Source organism: Cuculus canorus, chromosome 6 (genome assembly GCF_017976375.1).
Source record: "Cuculus canorus isolate bCucCan1 chromosome 6, bCucCan1.pri, whole genome shotgun sequence".
NCBI lineage: Eukaryota > Metazoa > Chordata > Aves > Cuculiformes > Cuculidae > Cuculus > Cuculus canorus.
This window is the reverse complement of record NC_071406.1, coordinates 169255-187936: the sequence shown is the minus strand read 5'-3', so window position 1 is coordinate 187936 and position 18682 is coordinate 169255. Positions and strand designations below refer to the sequence as shown.

The 18682-nt window shown below is 42.8% G+C and overlaps 1 protein-coding gene across 1 annotated transcript in view; it reads right to left on the bottom strand.

Annotated features, from left to right (window-relative positions):
• Positions 1–18682, bottom strand: part of BAZ2B (bromodomain adjacent to zinc finger domain 2B) — a 111456-nt gene that overhangs the window by 52107 nt on the left and 40667 nt on the right. The window contains 2 exon segments of the mRNA XM_054069332.1: positions 6314–6469; positions 14272–14453. Coding sequence (XP_053925307.1) covers positions 6314–6467 — 154 coding nt within the window. The 5' untranslated portion in view covers positions 6468–6469; positions 14272–14453.

Here is an 18682-nt window from a genome sequence, read left to right as displayed (position 1 = left end):
GCATTTGTTTTGAGAGAAAAAAAAACCCTACCTGTTAACATTTACCCCCAGTGTAAGCCACCCCACTTTCCAAAGTTATCCATATTTCCCTGTCACAGTGTAGTACAGATTGCGGGAGGGGGAAGAAAGAAGAGACACGACTGAGGAAAAGGGGGGTAAAAAAGAAGGTAATTGAGCTCACAAAAAGAAGTCAAATGAAATTTTCTTCTCCAAGGTCGGGTACAACTTCCACTATGGAGTCTAACAGACAAAAAGCACATTTATAAAGGGAAAAAAAGTCCAACTTATTGCTGGCTGAGTCCGTTCAAGAACTGTGGCTATGCGCTCAACAAACCCATGTAATGACAAAGGACGCTACATTGTGACAGACAGAATAAAGATCCAGCGCTACTGTCTTCCTTAAAAGAATACTGTGAAACACCATCCCTGAGAAACTCAGCCAATATATTTACTTCTCATCAAAACTACTCTGGACTTAGACCAAGCCTACAGCCTGAAGTCTCCTGCCTGAAGGACAGTTAACCCTCTTCTTTAGTTAAATATTCCTTCCAACAGCTTCCACCTGGAAAATGCGCTGGCTGAGGATGCGCTGCTAAAGCTGTGGGTGTAACCAACTCTCCACAAACCACCCAACTCAGAACACTCCATGCTGGCTGCCTGCGGCCCAAGGACCAGCTGGCTGCCCACTGGGAAAGCACTGGACACAGGAGATAGGATACACAGCTGATCCCCAGTGGTTCTAAACATACATCCTGAAGAGGAAAACTGATCTGACACACCGTCCACACAGATCCCATGACATCCAACTGCCACTTTAAAACCATTCCATTGAAAGGATTTTGTATTTTGAAAGCTCTCAATAAGTTTTTCACAAAGTATCCTCTTCCAGTATTAGCGCTGTACTTCAACAACACAGCAAGTGTCTGAAAACACGAGCAACCCAGACAAAAGGTCTGTAAGTAAAAATGAACAAAGGTATTGTATTTGCGGTGGTATTTCTTTTAGCAGTGGAATGGATGTAAATTTCCTTAACATACTGGGATCCAAAACAGAGGTATAGACTCGCAGAAGCAGAACTGTTTGATACATCTATCCTTAAATCCCATTTCAGAGATCAACAGGGGCCCACAAAACACAGGTGCACAAACTGATAACAAAATGCACAAAACAACAAAGATACCTTACACACATTCTGTAAATTTTAAAACAGAACTCAAAACCTCCAATAACTTCAGTCATTTTGGGGATGTAAAATAAACTCATGTAAGCTAATTATGAAAACAAAGAAAACACTACTGCTTCTGATCAGATTATCGATTTGTAGCCACTTTGCATTCAGTCCCTATTGGTATCAAAGGTACAAACAACAATTTCTAGGAAAGCCATTAGCACTGCCTTGTAGAAGTTGTGAAAATGCTGTTATATTGCTTAAGCGTTGCGTTTCACCTTTTTAGCTATGGTCCTACATTAATTACACTGAATTAAAAACGGACTAATTTCTGAGGATGATCCAAAAAAATCCATTTAAATGGCAGATACATAGTGCTCCTAAACCGTTTTCCACAGCTGTCAGTTCTAATCTCATATCGTATTTTCAAAGCTCACTCGAAAATTAATTTACAACTCCTACAATACTGATTCCCAATCCCATGACCAAACAGCAGGACACATTACAATGACTCCTATCAGCAGCCACATCAAGTGACTCCACTGGTCAGCCCTGAACACATCACAGCCACTCGGAGCCTCCATTTGGGTATGGCTTCTCCATTTCTTCACTCTCTTACAGCCAGATTTTTTTTCTTCCCCCCACCTCCAAGCCAGTGCTTTACAATAGGACACCTTTCACTGAGCTGGAATTGAATAACAGCAGTAAGCCTTGCAAACTCCTTGCAGCGCCGATTCCAAAACCCTGCAGGCCCAATTTCACAGGACTGGTAAATGTCCCTCTGTAAAAAGCTGGAAAGCATGGACAAGGCTGGAAATACTTTATATACACGTAAGTAACAATCATGCATTCTTATGATTGATTTATAAAAAACAAAACCTCTCATCTGAATAAAGGTCAAACATATCTGTTAATTTAAATGAAGAGCAAGGCACTGGCTATCTCACTAAAGCACTTCAAAACACCTAACAAATTAACATTTTAATAAACTCTGAATATGCTCTCACTGAAGCAAGTACACAGGTAACAAACATGAATGCAACTGCAAGGACGGCATCTTTAACATCCCTTCAAAATCACAGGATAAAAGCAGCTGGTCAGGCTAGTTTTCAAAAAATGTAATTTTCAGAAGGATTGACCAGGCTGCAAGTTGATAACCAAATGTAGGCAACAAGCATTGCAGATAAACTTTAAGGAGTGAGAACCCGAGGAGCACACAAAACGCTCACCCAGAAAGCCATATTTTAGAAGCACCAATCGCCTGGCACCTCTCCACAAGGCTCACTCAAACACACCAGTTACTGGGTGTTTGATGTCACCTTACAAGAAATTATCTAGGTGCTCGAATTCAAAGGTTTCCTTTAATCTCCAATATCCAAAAAGAAATACACTGAAAACATTTTTCTTTCAATGTTATTTCTAAGTCCATTCCTTACAAATAAAGGTAAAATTCCATGTCCAAACAATGCAAAAAATTCTTCACTCATCTGTGTAGCCCTCACAGCAAGTATTAATTAGATAAGAGAGAATGTTAAAACACGAAAGTACTTGAGTTATGGCTATTGAAGTCCTTCCCCCGTCCCGCCTTTTTCCTCCATATTTCGCTTTTATGTTCTTCAGTAACCTTGAAATGCCTCACTCTTCCCCCACAGCTTGCGTATTATTCTCACAAAACTGTCTCTAAAAGCCAGAGTTTAGGCAGTGCCTGGGCCCCGCTGCCCTGTGCGGCCCTCACACTGAGAAGGAAACCAGCTCCTGGTCCATACAGGTGATAAGATGGAGCAAAAGGCCTAAAAGAGAACAGCATCATGAAAAACAACTACTGAGAATTACAAAATTAGAGACTGCTACTTAATTACACGTATACAAGCCACTAAAATGAAGATGCACTGACAACCTAACGCTGATTTCCAAAAAATGAGAGCTTGTGACATGGACTGTATCACACACTGGGAGCTGGCAGTCATTCTCTGCTATGGTTCACATCCTTCTACTGCATCCTAGCATCTGCATGCCTGTAACTGGTGCCACTCCACTCTCCCTCTAAATCTGAGATCATTGCACACTCCACAAACTGTACAACACCCCTTTGTTTCCACACACCCATACCAGTTTTGCTATCATCACTCAGCATTCGGGATCTTGTAAAATCTCTAGGAGTCAGCAGACACCTGCAAGTCTCAGCTGAAAACTTTGACAAAAGCAAGGACTACAGAAAGCACTTAACACAACAGGCATTTGTTTTTACAGTTTTACATTTCAGGCACTCAAGCTGATCTTTCTCAACATTTATTTCAGAAGCCACAATGTCTTTATATAAATAAATAGCTGGTGTTAAAAAAAATAAAAATCTTTGTTATTATGAATCAGAAAATCAAGTGGAAAATTAGAGGTTTCCAACTAAAACAATCATGAGACTTTGTGCATTTATGTCCATGATTTTTCATTTCTTCTGGGTCTCACTTAAGGAGAAGCAGTGACTCCAAAAACTGAAGGTTTTGGCTTTAACAGAAGCAGCTTCTGGTTTTGAAAAAAAAAATCGGGGGTTTTGTTTGGTTGTTTGTTATCGGGTTTTTTGTTTAGGTGTTTTTTTCATTTTCATTTTATAAAAAGTTACTGAACTACTTTTTTTTTTTGACAGTTAAAAAATAAACAACTCTTCAGGTCTGAAACTATCTAAAGAACCAGACCAGACTGCTCAGCTCTGAGCAGTTTCACACACTGGTATTACTGCCTCCTGTAAAGACAAAACACTGAATTATGGTATCATTTCCTAATGTAAGAAAAGGTTGTTGATTTATATTCTTCCAAAGCTACCAACATTCTCATGAGGATGAATTCAAACCTCTTTCCAGAGTCAATTTTCTTTTCCAATGCATCTTCTACTTTCAGCAATGGCTGAGTAAGAAGAAAGCAAGTGAAGTATCTGTTTACTTGATTGGAATACTTCAATTATTCAGGAACTAGTGCTGTACTAAACAACTAAATGTATGTGATACATTCCATACTGGTTTCACGAAGGTGCTTTGTCTATTTGACCTGAAAAATAATTTATTTGTGGTGTGATCTCCATACCAAAGAACAAGGACTCCCTGGACTAACCACTGCATCTTGGCAGGACCCAATAGGGTGTGTGAGCAAGGCTATTCGGGTGACTACTGAGACTCTTGACTGCTGCAAAGAAAATAAATGGAGGAATTGAAGTAACAAGAATCTCTCCAATCTAATGCACAGATTAAGCTGCCTTCACCTTCTCCCAGTAAAAATAATTGTTCATTCTTTAACAATCATTTTATTAGATTCTAGAGAAATGCCCTTTTACATGTGAAGATAACATGACAATCAGATTGACAGGCATTATCTTTTTTTTTTTTTTTTTTTTTAAATACCACAGCAGTAAATAACACCTCAGTTTAGGAACAAGCTAGGATACCAGTCTGCCTTGACTACGGAACATCTCATATATTCAAGAAGTTTTGACTCAAAGGAATTGCTGTTCCAGCCGTAGGTCACCTGCAGGACAACAGCCTTTGGCTGGCTGGCAGCATGGACACTGCTGCGGAGTTCCTCTGGGATAGCGCCTGCTTTTTCAGAGCAGATGTAACAGAACCCACAGTGTACTGTGTCAAGTGGAGAAACGGATATACTCATCAGTAAAACTGAGCAAGCTACATTCCAGCCTGGTTTTAGGAATACAGAGCATCCTTGAGAAAATACATACATTCTTAAAGATCAGATGCAGTCAGGCAAAGAATCTGACCATTAAAAAACTAAAGGGAAACAATGCCTGAATACCGGGATTACTCTCAGTCTTTACAACTATCAGCCATCAAAAAAAAAAATTAGCTGTTTTATTAAATAAAAGTTGAGAATAAAATTTTGAAAAAGGAAAACCTGCATTTTCTAATAAAGAAAGAAACTGGCAGTTTTGTATCTTTATCACATTAATCATCTGCTTTAGCTCTACTGCACTTTGTTAGAGCACAGACATATTCTATAGATACACACAGTGCTACAGGAGGCACAAAATTACACACTAAAATCTAGACAGCAGAGGCAGCAAGGAGAGGTAATTGGGTCACATAAATCCTTAGTTTGGGACTGCACATTTATAGCCATACATAAATGAACTCCTACATTCTGGGAACAGTTTCAAATGGCATGGGCTAACGAACACCGACACAAAAGTCTTTTGCAGTTGAATTTGTAGTGGGGCATTGAAAAATAAAACACACTGTCATCTGTTCTAGTTAAGAACTTTTCTGGTTGATTTTAGATTAATTAAAATAAATAGTTGATACACAATTCTAGGTATGCAGACATTCCGGTTTCTCGTTTTCTTCCCAAGGAAGCTGCAAATGAACAAACACAGGCTGCAGCTGGGCACTTGGGATCTCCTGGTTCCATAGTATCAGGGCAGAAGAGTTTTACCGCTTGGAGAATACACAGTTGCTCACTCTACCGCAAGAGCCAAATTTGTTCTGAAAGTAGTGGATTATCCTGAATTTAAGCTGAAAAACTTCCAATTTGCTGTATGTCTTACAAGAATCCGTAGCACTCAAGCTAACAAAAATAAAGGATATTATATGTTCTCCAAAGTAAAAAAAAGAAACAGCAGGGAAGAGTTATTTACCATTTCTTCCTCTGTTGATGACATGCATCGATTCAGTTGAAATATGAGTTTCATACACAAAAATTACATTCTTGCATGGAGAAATCTTTCATATAAATTTCTGATTCATGCCAAGATGTTTCACTACAGTCAAGACTATGTAAGACAATGACATTTTGAAATTTACCTTTTAAATTCCAAGTTCCATTACAAGAAACTATTCCTCCAAATATAAAAACACAGTGGGGTTTGGGCTTGAATGCTGAGAACATGATGTATATTCAAGAAGTAGATTATTAGATCTTAATCTGTAAGTGGCACAATTTGCTAAATCAAAATGTTATTCCTTTCATAAACAAGTACTATGTAACAAGTATTCACACAACAGGAATGTAGCTCGAAAAAAAAAAACACAAATATTTTTCTTCAACACATCTGTGAACCTTATCTTGTTGTATTTGACTTGCAATAATAATTACAAGCATTGACAAACAGTACAATGACAGTGCAATACAGAATGGGGTCATTTTTACCACATGTGTTGATTGTGGAACTCAGTGCCGCAGCTCCAGCGGGAAGGCCACCTTTCGATACTGCACAAGCTACAGACGGTGTAGAAGACGCTGGAGTGGAAGCAGCTGCAGCAGAGGAGACCGATGGTGACGTTAACCGCTCTCCAGACTCCATATCTACAAGAGAAGATAAATGTTTGTCTGCTGTGACAGGAAATGAAACCATGAGGGGACTGCAGGAGTGCTGTGCTGGCCATGGCTCAGGGCCTGCCCTCAACGCTCCAGCAGTTCCTATGAGACTCTCACATGGGAAGTACGTCACATGAAGAGCACTCGGTCAATGGGGAGCCTGGCACAACCCCTGCAGTGATGGACTTAGTGCCGTGGAGAACTACCTCACCTTCCAGCTCAAATGCCACAGCCTCTCCTGGGACCACCACCCACACCCTCTGCTCAGGAGCTCCGTTTGGCTCAGGCCGGCACCACCGGCACTTGCCCGAGTCAGGTCGCACCTCCACAGCCCACTCTGCGCCCACACCTCCTGGCTAGGTCCCATATATTTTACTTACGTTTCCTGACAAAATCATTCAGAACTCTCCAATTTCTAAAACAAACTGCTGTCATAGCATGTCGCAATACAGCATCAAACCAGTCTTTGCCATCTAACATATTTTATAAAGCAGCACAGGTAAGAAATAAGCAATCCACATTTGCATCAAGAAATGGGAAGGCATCCTGGGGAAATCTATACTTTCTTCAATACATAAATGCAAATGTACCTGCAGTTGCAAGCTCTTCACCAACACAAGTGCCTGTCTGAGTTGGTAACACAGCACCAAACCCGACTGGGAGAGGAAATGAATGTCCCTTTGGGCTCGCCTTCCCCCCGCTCTCCAGCCTCACTCTGTGGCACTGGGGGTGCCAGGGGGGACTGTGTCTGCAGCCTTAATGCAGCCACTTGGTTACAGTCAGTAAAAGAAAACTGGAATATTGGGATTTCTAAGCAATTCTGAACTGAGGAAATTATAGTCTTTTCCTAGAGACATACATACTTTTGCTTTCAAACTAAGTCGACTCTTAATTATGTTTAGTTAATTACTCTAACCATAGCAGATGGCCGACTCCAAAAGAGATAATCCCCGAAACAGCCATTAGCCAGGATCAGCAATAATTACACTGCAGACCTAATGCCTTCTGTGAGTAAAAGAGTCCATCCCAAAAACAGCAGATCCACATTCTCTGTAACCCCAGCTATAAATTATGTTTTTTCTTTTCCATCTTGGAATCTGTTTCCTGATCTCTCACTGTGACAGACACACCCGTACCCAAATCTGCAGCAGTCTGGATCAGGCTCTGAGGAAGGCAAAGGTCCGAGCCGTGGTCGGGCCAAAAACTCAGCTGGGAAACCCATGAGAAGCAGAGCAGCACACCCACTGGTTGTGGGTATTGGGAGCCTAATGCACGTCTCTCCTGTAGTTCAAATCTGACTACGGGCCAACCACTTCTATCCCACAAACACAACCACCTCAGCAAGCCTGCTTGGTGCTCGCCCTGCCAGGCAGTGTGGCTACACTGCAATGCTCCCTCTTTGCGTTGGGATGCCTCCCAAGGGTGCTCCTCCAGCAATGAGATCTCTTCCCAACCAGAGATCACTGGTAAGCCCTACTTGAATCCTCCCTGAGTGGCAGCCAGATTGCATGCCAGTCAATTCTTCTCATCAACAAAGATTACTTCTTCAGCTTAAATAAGTGAAATGTCAAATAGAATAATACTGTGTGGTTTAGTGTGATGTTTGCTCAGTTTCGGATGCTGAGCATGAACAGCTGGACTTGCTGAAGCATCAGGCTGTGAGCTGTACACCTTCACGTATGCTTGCATCAAGGTGTGCATGTTCAGCCGAAACAGGGCCTCCAGCGCCAAAATAGATATAAGCTACAGAGGCCTCAATGATACAGACCATCAACACTAGCTGCACCAAGACAAGATAACAACCTCTCTGGAAGACAGCGAAGAAATCCAAGGAGGAACAAGAAAGCCCCAGATCCAGTACTGCTGGTGGACTGAGCCATCACAGGAGGGGTGGGTACACAGTCTGTGAGGGCATCACTGCCGTGGGGTTTCTTCACTCCTGTTGACCATTTCTCCAGAGCTCACCATGCTGCTGTATCACTCTATTAAATTATTTATTTTATAGAATCAGATGCTTTAAAGTTTGCTTCGGAAAACCTCACATTCAAACTCTGGAGCAAAGTGATGCCAGATACCCAGACAGGGGGTAACTGAAGTAGGGAAGCACGATGACACTCCGAACACTTAGCTAAGTGACACAGAGGATTTGGTGTGCACACCCAATCCTTCAGCTATAAACACATGGAAACCTTATTCTCCAAATCCCTTAGCCATAGAGCTGACCAAGTCCAGGACCAGGACCGGATCCAGTCGTACCTCCACTCCTCTCCAAGAAGGAGTTTAGAAAGCAAGTTGGCTCCATTCTGAACCTCGTGCCTCAACAGAGGGTTCTCCCCTGCATTTCTGCATCCCTAGTCCCGGGGTAAATCAGTCCAAATTGATTCTAACCCAACTCTCCCTCCTTACTTTTGATCTGTGTATTAACAGGGTGATCTTGCCATCAAGCTGTTAGTTGAGCTTTTATCAAAGAAAAGATTCATGACACCTGCCACTGAACACAAAGCAGTGTGATTGCACACGCTAGTGCCACCTGGCATTTTAACTCTTCTGGAGCTGTCTCGGAGCAGATACACAACTAAACCAGAAACACAACACAAGAAACAAGTACAGACTGTGGGCAACAACTCCCAACCCAGGACAGCTGAAGTCAGTGCCTTTCTATGCTTTTCCAAACCTGACCTCCAATCTGCCAGAAGCACAGGGTCTGCTCTTCTGCTGACTTTTTGTCACTCAGAAACTTAGTTCCAGTTGTAAATCTCTTCCCATGGATCAAAAGCCAGGCTTCATCTCCTCAAGCTCAAAATCCAAGGCTTAGCTCCAATTACAGGAACCAAAAGAGCTTGAGGAAGTGTCCTGTTGAACCAGTGAATGCAAAAGATGCCACAGATTTGTCCAGGCACTGCTAAAATTCAAGAGTGTTAAAATTTGTGCTTGTGCCAAGCATGTTAGTTGGTATTTGCATAACTCAACCTTGCCTGCCTTTACCATCAAAGAGTGACAGAAGGCACTAAAACAACGGTTAACTTTCTGAAACTCAGTGTATCTGCTCTAACATATGTACACAGAAATTCCAAAAATAAAAATCACTGCAAACAACAGATTTTGCCCACCTGATATTATTTTGCTTCATGATGGAACAAGAAGTGTATTAAAAAAAAAGTGGGCAGAGAATGTGAATCCAAACAGCCGAACTTTAAAAGCATAAGCTAGGGTAAAGATAATTTTGGGAAGAAATAAACTACAAACCTAGGTATCCATTTGTGTGCCTGAACTCCACATGAGACAAAGTAAGCAAGGCACATCTGGTTCAGGGCACTCCCCTGTAAATGCTTAAAGAATAAAGATGTAGAGAAAAAGATGTCTTCCCCTTACAGTTACAGACTCACAGAATAGTTTGGGATAGAAGGGATTTCAAGGTTCCACTCCCAGTTCCACTCCCTGCCATGGGCAGGGACATCTCCCACTGGATCAGGGGCTCCAAGCCCCATCCAACTTGACCTTGAACACCTCCAGGGATGGGGCAGCCCCCACTGCTCTGGGCACCCTGGGCCAGGGCCTCCCCACCCTCACAGCAAAACATTTCTTCCTAAGACCTCATCTAAATCTCCCCTCTTTCAGCTGAAAACCAGTCCCTCTCGCCCTATCCCTGCACTTCCCGATAAAGAGCCCCTCTCCAGCTTTCCTGTAGTCCCTTTGCATACCGGGGATTAGCTCTGTGGAACAGGATCTGGAGATCTTGAAGGACACCAGGCTCCATGAGCAAACAGTGCATTGCAATGGGAAAGAAAGCCAATGGGATGCTGGGCTGCATCTACAAGGGCATCACAGGCAGAGAAAAAGAAGTCACTATCCTGCTCTGCTCAGCACTTGTCAGGCCACATATGGAATACTGTGTTCAGTTTTGGTCCCCATTATCATAGAATAGTTGGAGTTGGAAGGGACCTTAAAGATCATCTAGTTCCAACCCCACTATGCAAAAAAGATGTAGCCAGGTCAGAGAGAGTGCAGAGAAGGGTCACAAAGACGATCCCAGGACTGAGAAGCCTGATATGAGGAAAGGCTGAGAGAACTCACTTTGTTCAGCCTCAAGGACAGAAGGCTCAGGAGAGACTTTATCACCATTTTCCAGTATCTAAAGGGTGGCTGCACAGAAGATAGAGACTCCCATTTTACAAGGGGTCACAACGAAAGGACAAAGGGTAACAGGTCCAAGTTACTCCTGGGGAGATTCCGATTGGTCATAAAAGGAAAATGTCTCACAATGAGAACGATCAGTCATTGGAATAATCTCCCCAGGGAAGTGGGGGATTCCTCAACATTGGATACTTCTAACACTCAGCTGAACAATAGAGTGCTGGACTACCTGGTCTAGACCCTGCTTTTGCCAAGAAAGATTGGACCAGATGGTCCTTAAGGTCCCCTCTAACTCAGTATTCTGTGATTCTACAATGATAGGAAGCTTCTCAACTGTACATTCAGTTCTCCGGTGCCAGTGAAAAATAGCTTTAGCCCATATGATAGTGAAGAAATCTCTCAGCCTTCTCATGTCATTAACGGAGTTTTGGCACCTTAATTTAAAACATTATTATTGGTTAATTCCTAGTACTGAACGCTAAAAAGCACCTTGAAGAGTCACCTTGCAGGAAAGCAGTAGTTCCCACTAACAGTCTTAGGCAGCAAGGCTGGGACACATAAATCGTTCCCACATTTTCATGTCGTCCCGCTCCCGCAGTTCTTTGGAAATCCCGAACCAGCTCTACGAGGAAGCATTCTGCGTGATACAGGCCACCAGTTTAACTCAGCTTCACTACTGGCACCTGCCCTCATTTTCAAAATGTCTTTCTCAGGTTATGTTTATTGTTTCCTCAAGACCTAAGACATTACAATTTTTAATCCATTTGAAACATTTAAGCAAAAAAAAACCCCCAAACACAAAACAAATAAAAACAAAACAAAAACCACAGATACAAAAGAATAGGTAGACTTCAGTGGACTCTTAACAGACTAACTCGAAGGAATAAAAATGGGGTTCTTAAGATACAAAGAAATAAACTCAAGCCTCAACAGCAGTCACAGCAGCTATTACACGTCAGTGGACTGTCCTTGCTGACGCCACTCACAATATTATTGTTACAGACCGAGCATATGCAAATGTGACATCTCAATGTTATTTACACACTGGCAGGAAGTGGTTAGACATAAAAAACCTGACAGATTGCATTTTTATTTCCACATACCAGAGAGAAAGAAAATTATAAATCATCCATATCATCCTTTACAGAAACAAAAGTACGTGTCAGGATACATCTCTGGATTCCAGGCTTCCAACAAAGCCACACGCTAAACACCTCATTTTCCTATGTTTCTGGAGAACACGAGGTAAAACACAGGAGTCCATTTTAGCCGCATCAGGTGTTGGTGTCCTAGCAAGGACTGGCAATCAGTCAGAGATTAACGATGACACATAGTATTCCCACAGAACATAAAGGCCTTTGCAGAGGCAGCTGGCACATCAGGGTCACGTCCCAGTAAAAGGCAGGGCTGCGGCTCTTGCCGGGTGGGGAGAAGCAGACCGAGCAGCCCCAGCTCTGGCCAGACTGCAGACACAGAGCTGAGCAGCCACCCACCAGCACCCATCCAGGCTGTCCCTGTGGTCCCACGGGAACCCAGCTCCGTCACAGAGCTTCACTGGTCCTGAGCCACACAGCCCAGCCGCCAGGCACTGAGCTCAAGGCCTTCCAGAGAGACAGACTGTGCAAAAGGAGAAAAAACAGCAAGGGAAATGTTTGTAAACACCAAGATTTAGGTAGCTAGAAAAAACGAACCAGGGTACAAGAAGCTGGCTCAACAGTGAGGAGTTGCGAGCCTAATGGAAAAGACTTGCATGCTTTTCTGGCACCTGAATTAGGGCATTGCTTAAAAACTGTCAATAATAAGCATTACTGTAACTTATTTAGAACATAAAATTATGTACATATTTGCCTACTAACAGGAACAATTCAGTATTTCATTAACAACATTAATGGAACGTTGTTTTGTGAGAGGGATGAGTACAAGCAGTACTGCAGGTCCATTACACAGCAGTGGCACAGGGCTCTGAAGGAAGGCAGCATGCACAGGGAACCCAAGGCGATCCCACAAAACCTTCCTGTTGCAGTTAATGCTCTCTACATGAGGAGGCACAGTTTCAGCGAGAACACTGACTGGCACCCATTCCTCAGCAAGCTGCAGGATACAGAGGTAAGCACTCTGGGAAAGAGACCACACAAATCAGCAGTTTCCAAACACCAGCTCTTAACCATCACTTGAGCAGCCCTTTAACAAATTAATGCAGGTTGAATCCCTCATCTTTTCCTCCCCACAGCATTTCTCCTGCCCAGCTTCCCTCAGAACAAACCTGTACCTACATGCTCTCACCATTCTACCTCTCCATACTCTATTTCCCTAAATATAACCACACACGTGAACCCAGACCAAGCATCTCCAAAACCTCTTTCTACCCTAAGCTGGGGGAACACTGTCTCTGTTCCCCACTCACTCATTTTTCTCATAGTGTGAACATACGCAGATTTCTTGTATATGCTGTCTACATCACAAGTTCTTCAATAATGGCTATTCAATCGGTAAATATGCATTCCTTTAACCATCTACTGTGAAAATATCTGTTTCTTTTAAGTGAACCGTAATTTTTCTCCTAATTTCATTTTCAGTTCCGGTATCTGTCCCAACAGTGTATACCCCCTTTACTAAATGAAACTGTACATAGTTTTATTTACAGAGGAAGATGCGATAACAGAACAAGTGACTTGGATCAGGAACTCACTACACGCAGTTGTCATCATCTAACTAGCTTACAGAAAGAAAAAAGAAAGAAAGGGCAAGCAGTCTTTGGTAACAAGAGTACAATACCAGTTTAATATGAACTTATACTGGAACTGCAAAATTTGACTTGGAACCTTTTTGAACTGTCATAAAATAACCAAAAACATGCATAGGTACTATCTGATGCAGATCTTCAGCAATGCTCATTGCGGCTCACACAATGCTATTGCAGGTTCTATGCCATTTATACAAGCATAAGACCAACCTTAAAAAAAACAGATCGCTGTAGATCCATTTAACAGAGCAGAGCAAGACGAAAAAGTCACTGTTGCTGTCGTTGTACAAGATGAAATCTACTAGCTGGTACTGTGGAGTGAAACACAACCAGACCTGTGCACTGAGCGGTGTCTGTCACACCCACCAGTCCTCCCCAGCAAGGGCCCAGGAACCACTTGAAGTAAAGATAACACATCAACTATAACAAATACAGAAACAGCACAACATATATACATATAAGAAAACCTGATAAAAGGGCTGTTTAGTTTTATTTGACAACTAAGTTTATGATAGACATGAAATAGTTCTGTAAGCAATAAAACTAAGCTGTGTAATGCCAATACTTCAGCGTGCATATTTTATGTCACTGGGTCGGCCCAACGAGTATTCATTAAAATTGTTCGTAAAGTTAACCCTAGCTGTCTCACACCAGAACAAGCTTTAAAATGTTTTTAAATCTCATGCAAATCAGATGCATTTGCTCATCACTACTACCAGTAAGCATAACAAAAAGGCAGTAGCTGTCTGTCTTAGAATACAGAAAAACCGAATGCTGCAACTCTATATATACTTTCTTCGGTCCCTAACCATTTCAAACATGAACCTGGGAAGGAGGAAGGGAGGGAAGGCAGCACGGAGGAAAGCACCAAACACTTGGCGTTACAGTAGAGCAGAGAACACGAGCAGCTTACTGTGGAGCACGGTGTAATCAGGAAGTAGCCATTATCCCGTCGCCACGAGCAGGGACAGCACTCCAGAGCAGCCGGCCGAGGGTCTGGTGGGGTTTCAGTCAGGAAGGCAGACAGAACACATGCCGGCTACAGAGCCAAGCTCGAGCCCAAAGGTCGCCAGATGCCTATTGTCAAACACTCCCCTGAAAACAAAATGCAAGCAGGCGTTTACAGAGCTGCATCTGAGGAAGCGTCTAAAATCCACCCCAACCTCCCTCTGTGTTACACACAAAACATGGCTGTCTTAGTCAGAGATTAGCAATTATTGTAATGAGATCCTGCCGGAGAGGGTCAAACAGTGCTTCCTGCAGTTTACACGTCCCAGTTTCCTGGTAAACAAACCGCGAGGCAGGTGGAGCGCCCCGATCCCAGCAACACGCGCACCGGAGCGGGACGCGCTTGGTAAAACGTCCATCTGCATTTTAATTGCATCAGGCAACGAGGTAGGAGAAAAGACAGAAACAAATGAACCATGAAGAAAATGTTTTCCACAGTGTTACACAGGCATCAGTGCCGCCGTTTGTTGTTTTGTTTTTTAAGCCAGGCCTGAGGAAAACATTTTCTTTTCTTTTGAATTATGCTTATGTACACACGCCCCCAGAACAAACTGCTCACAGAGTCGTTCTGGTACGAGATCGCTAAAGAATAACCCAAACCAACCCTGGAAAAAACAAATGCTTATCACCATGTTCAGAATTTAAGCATCCATCCCCAGAAAAGCATAATTACAGATTTCTACTAACGATACTCAGAAATTATCAAGATTAACTTACTGAACATAATTTTAGAAGAAAAAAAATAATTCAAATGCTTTTTTTCTTCAAACTGCTTAACGCCTTTCCTCTATGAAAACTGATCACATAAGGACTAGACACATGGCAGCGATCCAGTGAGAAAAGTTAGCTGTTTCCTACCCGTCATCTTTCCAAAAGTTAATTCCGACAAGCTCCAGTTTAAAAATCAGACTTTTACAGTGTCTGAGGATGGCCCTGGGCTACTATGAAAATTAAAAGGAAAATGGAAAAAACAGCCTCCCCACTACCACCATCCCCCCACAGAAACCCATTTATTGGTGGAAGAAAAAGCTTGCTGCTCATAAGCGACTGGAATAGAGTGTTTGGTTTGCTGACAGAAGAGAGACTTTCTCTAAGCAATAAATACAGTCAACTCTTAGACTACAGCTCAACGTGAGTTGAACTGTGCAGTGCCCTAAAGCAACAGCACAGGACCTGAACTTCAGCAGGTCAGGAAAGAAGAGGTTATGTGTATTCTAGAGGAAACATGCAAAGAGGAGGGTTCCCTCTATAAGAAACTCCACAATAGGAAACAAGACCTAGGGAACACACCAAAGCAACATATCTGAAGAAACAAATCCAGGAACAGAACAATAATGAAGCTGCCAATCATGGAATGGTTTGGGTTGGAAGGGACCTCAAAGCCCTTCCAATTCCACCCCTGCTATGGGCAGGGACACCTCCCACTGGATCAGGGGCTCCAAGTCCCAACCTGCCCCTCCAGGGATGGGGCAGCCACCACTGCGCTGGGCAACCTGGGACAGGGCCTCCACACCCTCACAGCAAAACATTTCTTCCTCAGATCTCACCTAAATCTCCCCTTTTTCAGCTAAAGGTCTATGTCGTCGTCCTCCCCCACACACACACACTTCCTTCCCGTCCCTGCCCTCCCTGATCCAGAGTCCCTCCCCAGCTTTCCTGGAGCCCCTTTCAGTACTGGAAGCTGCTCTAAGGTCTCCCTGGAGCTTCTTCTCTTCTCCAGGCTGAACTCTCTCAGCCTGTCTCCATACAAGAATAACAACGTTAGAAATACATGACAGCCACTTTTCACATTAAGTTCAAAAAAGGAACTATGGAAAAGTGTGAGAAAAACAATAGAGAAAGCCTGCCTGGAACGATCAGGCAATAGGTGAAGGCGGATCTGTACACAGATCTCTGCTGCTGCAGGCACAGCTTGTGCTAACGAAGGAGTTACTCTTCCATTACATCTCCTAAACAAGGAAAGCTCTATTAACCAGAGGGATCTCTGCAATCGAACAGTATCCAAAGTAGGACCTTTGCAAGATGTGCTTGTTACAGGCATAATTAGTACAGCCACAATTTCCTAATCAAACACTTGGATATAACTCATTCCCTTAAGTGAAACCACATCAAAACTTCAGCATTTCATTCATCTGTTTTTCTACCGCTACTCATCTCACAAAAACACAGTCTTGTCAAACAGCATACAGTGTTTCTGAAGAAAACAGTAAAAATTCAACCCATCAAATAAGAGAATCCTTCTGCAACGACAAGAAGCAGCAAAACTCTTCACATGAGTCTTATAACAGCTTTAAAAAGCAATGTGTGTTGCATTCAGTCAGAATAAGTCTGGCAGTAGCATGACTGCAAACACACTCTCACAGCAAGAGTTAGGAGATCATGATTTAAGGTCTCAATCTGGGAATTATTCGTAAGTCAAAAAATCTGCATGCTAAGATACAGCCGCAATGAATTTGAGTCTTGCATGACACAAGGAGAATTGCATACAGTAGTTCCTCATGTTAAAATACAAGTTCAGAAATAATCGTTTTTCTAGAATTATTTCCATCCATGTTGCTCATATTGTGAAAAATATTTACTGTGGAACAGCTGTTTCACATTGCGATGGCAATGAAGGAGAGGGTAACAAAAACATGGCATAGGGAACAGTCAAACAGAAGGTCCATGTTCACTGTCTGAGCTCGAGGTTGAACCAGACCCTACTGCAATCACAGCCTGTGCAGGATGATAAAAGCATGACTTTTTTTCTACCAGTGCAATCATTAGAGAAGCTAAACATACTAAACTACAACCCACTGCCTCCCCATCAGTCAGCAAGAGAGTAAGAATAATGATTCAGTAAATGATGTGCTCAGACCAAAATTCTGCAGGCTACTAAAACACTGGTGTCCACTAAAAACAAAAACTATGTTTACAGAACAGGCATAGCAGGATACGGAAATGTATGATACAATAAGTCACTGTTCCAGCTATGTCTTAAGTACCCACCAGCACCTGCCTGTGTAAATCAACCTGAGGAGCCCAGCTGAAAAGTTACCATCTTTCTGGGAGATTTCTTTTAAAAAAGAGTATCAGTTTCTATATATTAGGGTGGTGCAAACACAGTCACTGTTTTTGTCACTGTAAGCTGTGGTGCTCATTTCCAATTAAGCTCCTATTTACCTATGTCTGTGCAGCACACCATGTTACAGCACAAAATTGGCTCTACTGATTTATGCCGGTGGGTTTAGTTTCACTGTTCATGCTTTTTTATATTATGCTGACAAACTAAAGACAGAAAAAAAAGCAAATTTCAGCGATTTTGCTGTGCAAGTCCCCAAGGGGACTTAAAGCAGCAGAAACTGCTGCAATATCACTCGAGCACTTGACCAGGGGACTGGCACCAAATGTGCAGCTCCACATCAGTTCCAAACACTTCATAACAGAAACGAGAGCCTTGAGGACGAGGATGGTCACAGGCATCCTTCTGCAACAAACACCAGCTGAGGGACGGGACTGAAGAGGAATCACACAAAACAACTCAAGAGGCTGCAGAAGAACTCAACGCTGCAACAGGTGTTGGACACCGTCACCAATCTGGAAATCAAAAAAGCTCCACAAACAGGTGCTGCCCAAGTTGAATGAAAACCAAACAAATTGCCATTATAAACTCTGCTCGGCAATACTTTGGCACAACAAAACCGACTCATTTCTTCGCAACACGTGATGGAAAGGATTCCATATGACAGCCAACGGGATTCCGTGCCGTGACTCCACACAAGTGACACACAAAACACTTCCTCAAACCCAAGAAGATCATGGCCACTCTTTGGGGGTCGGCAAAGGGGAATCACCCACTACAACTCCTTGAATCCTGGAGGAACTATCACAGCAGAGGAGCATTGCCAGGGAGCTGACAGAACACACGCAGAATGGCAACATTCACATCCAACACTCATCCATGCAAGAGGACCAGGTTTTCCCCAACAGTGCTCGACCCCCTGTCTCAAACAGTTCTGCAGGAGCTGAACGAACTGGGCTACAAAACTCTCCCTCACCCACCTCCGTCCCCAGAGCTCTCGCCCAACCATTACCACATCTTCAAGCATCTCAACAGCTTCCTAAAAGCGAAGGGTTTCCACAGCCCAGCAGCAGCCTTTCAAGAATTCATCAGTTCCAGACTTCAGAATTCTATGCTACCGGAACAAACAGACTTGCCTCTTGTTCGCAAAAATGCACAGATTTTAACGGGTCTTGTGTCGATCTGTAAATTTTATGCTAAGCTGACATAGACTGCCCAAAAGTTAATGGCTAAAATGGCAATTATTTTTGCACAG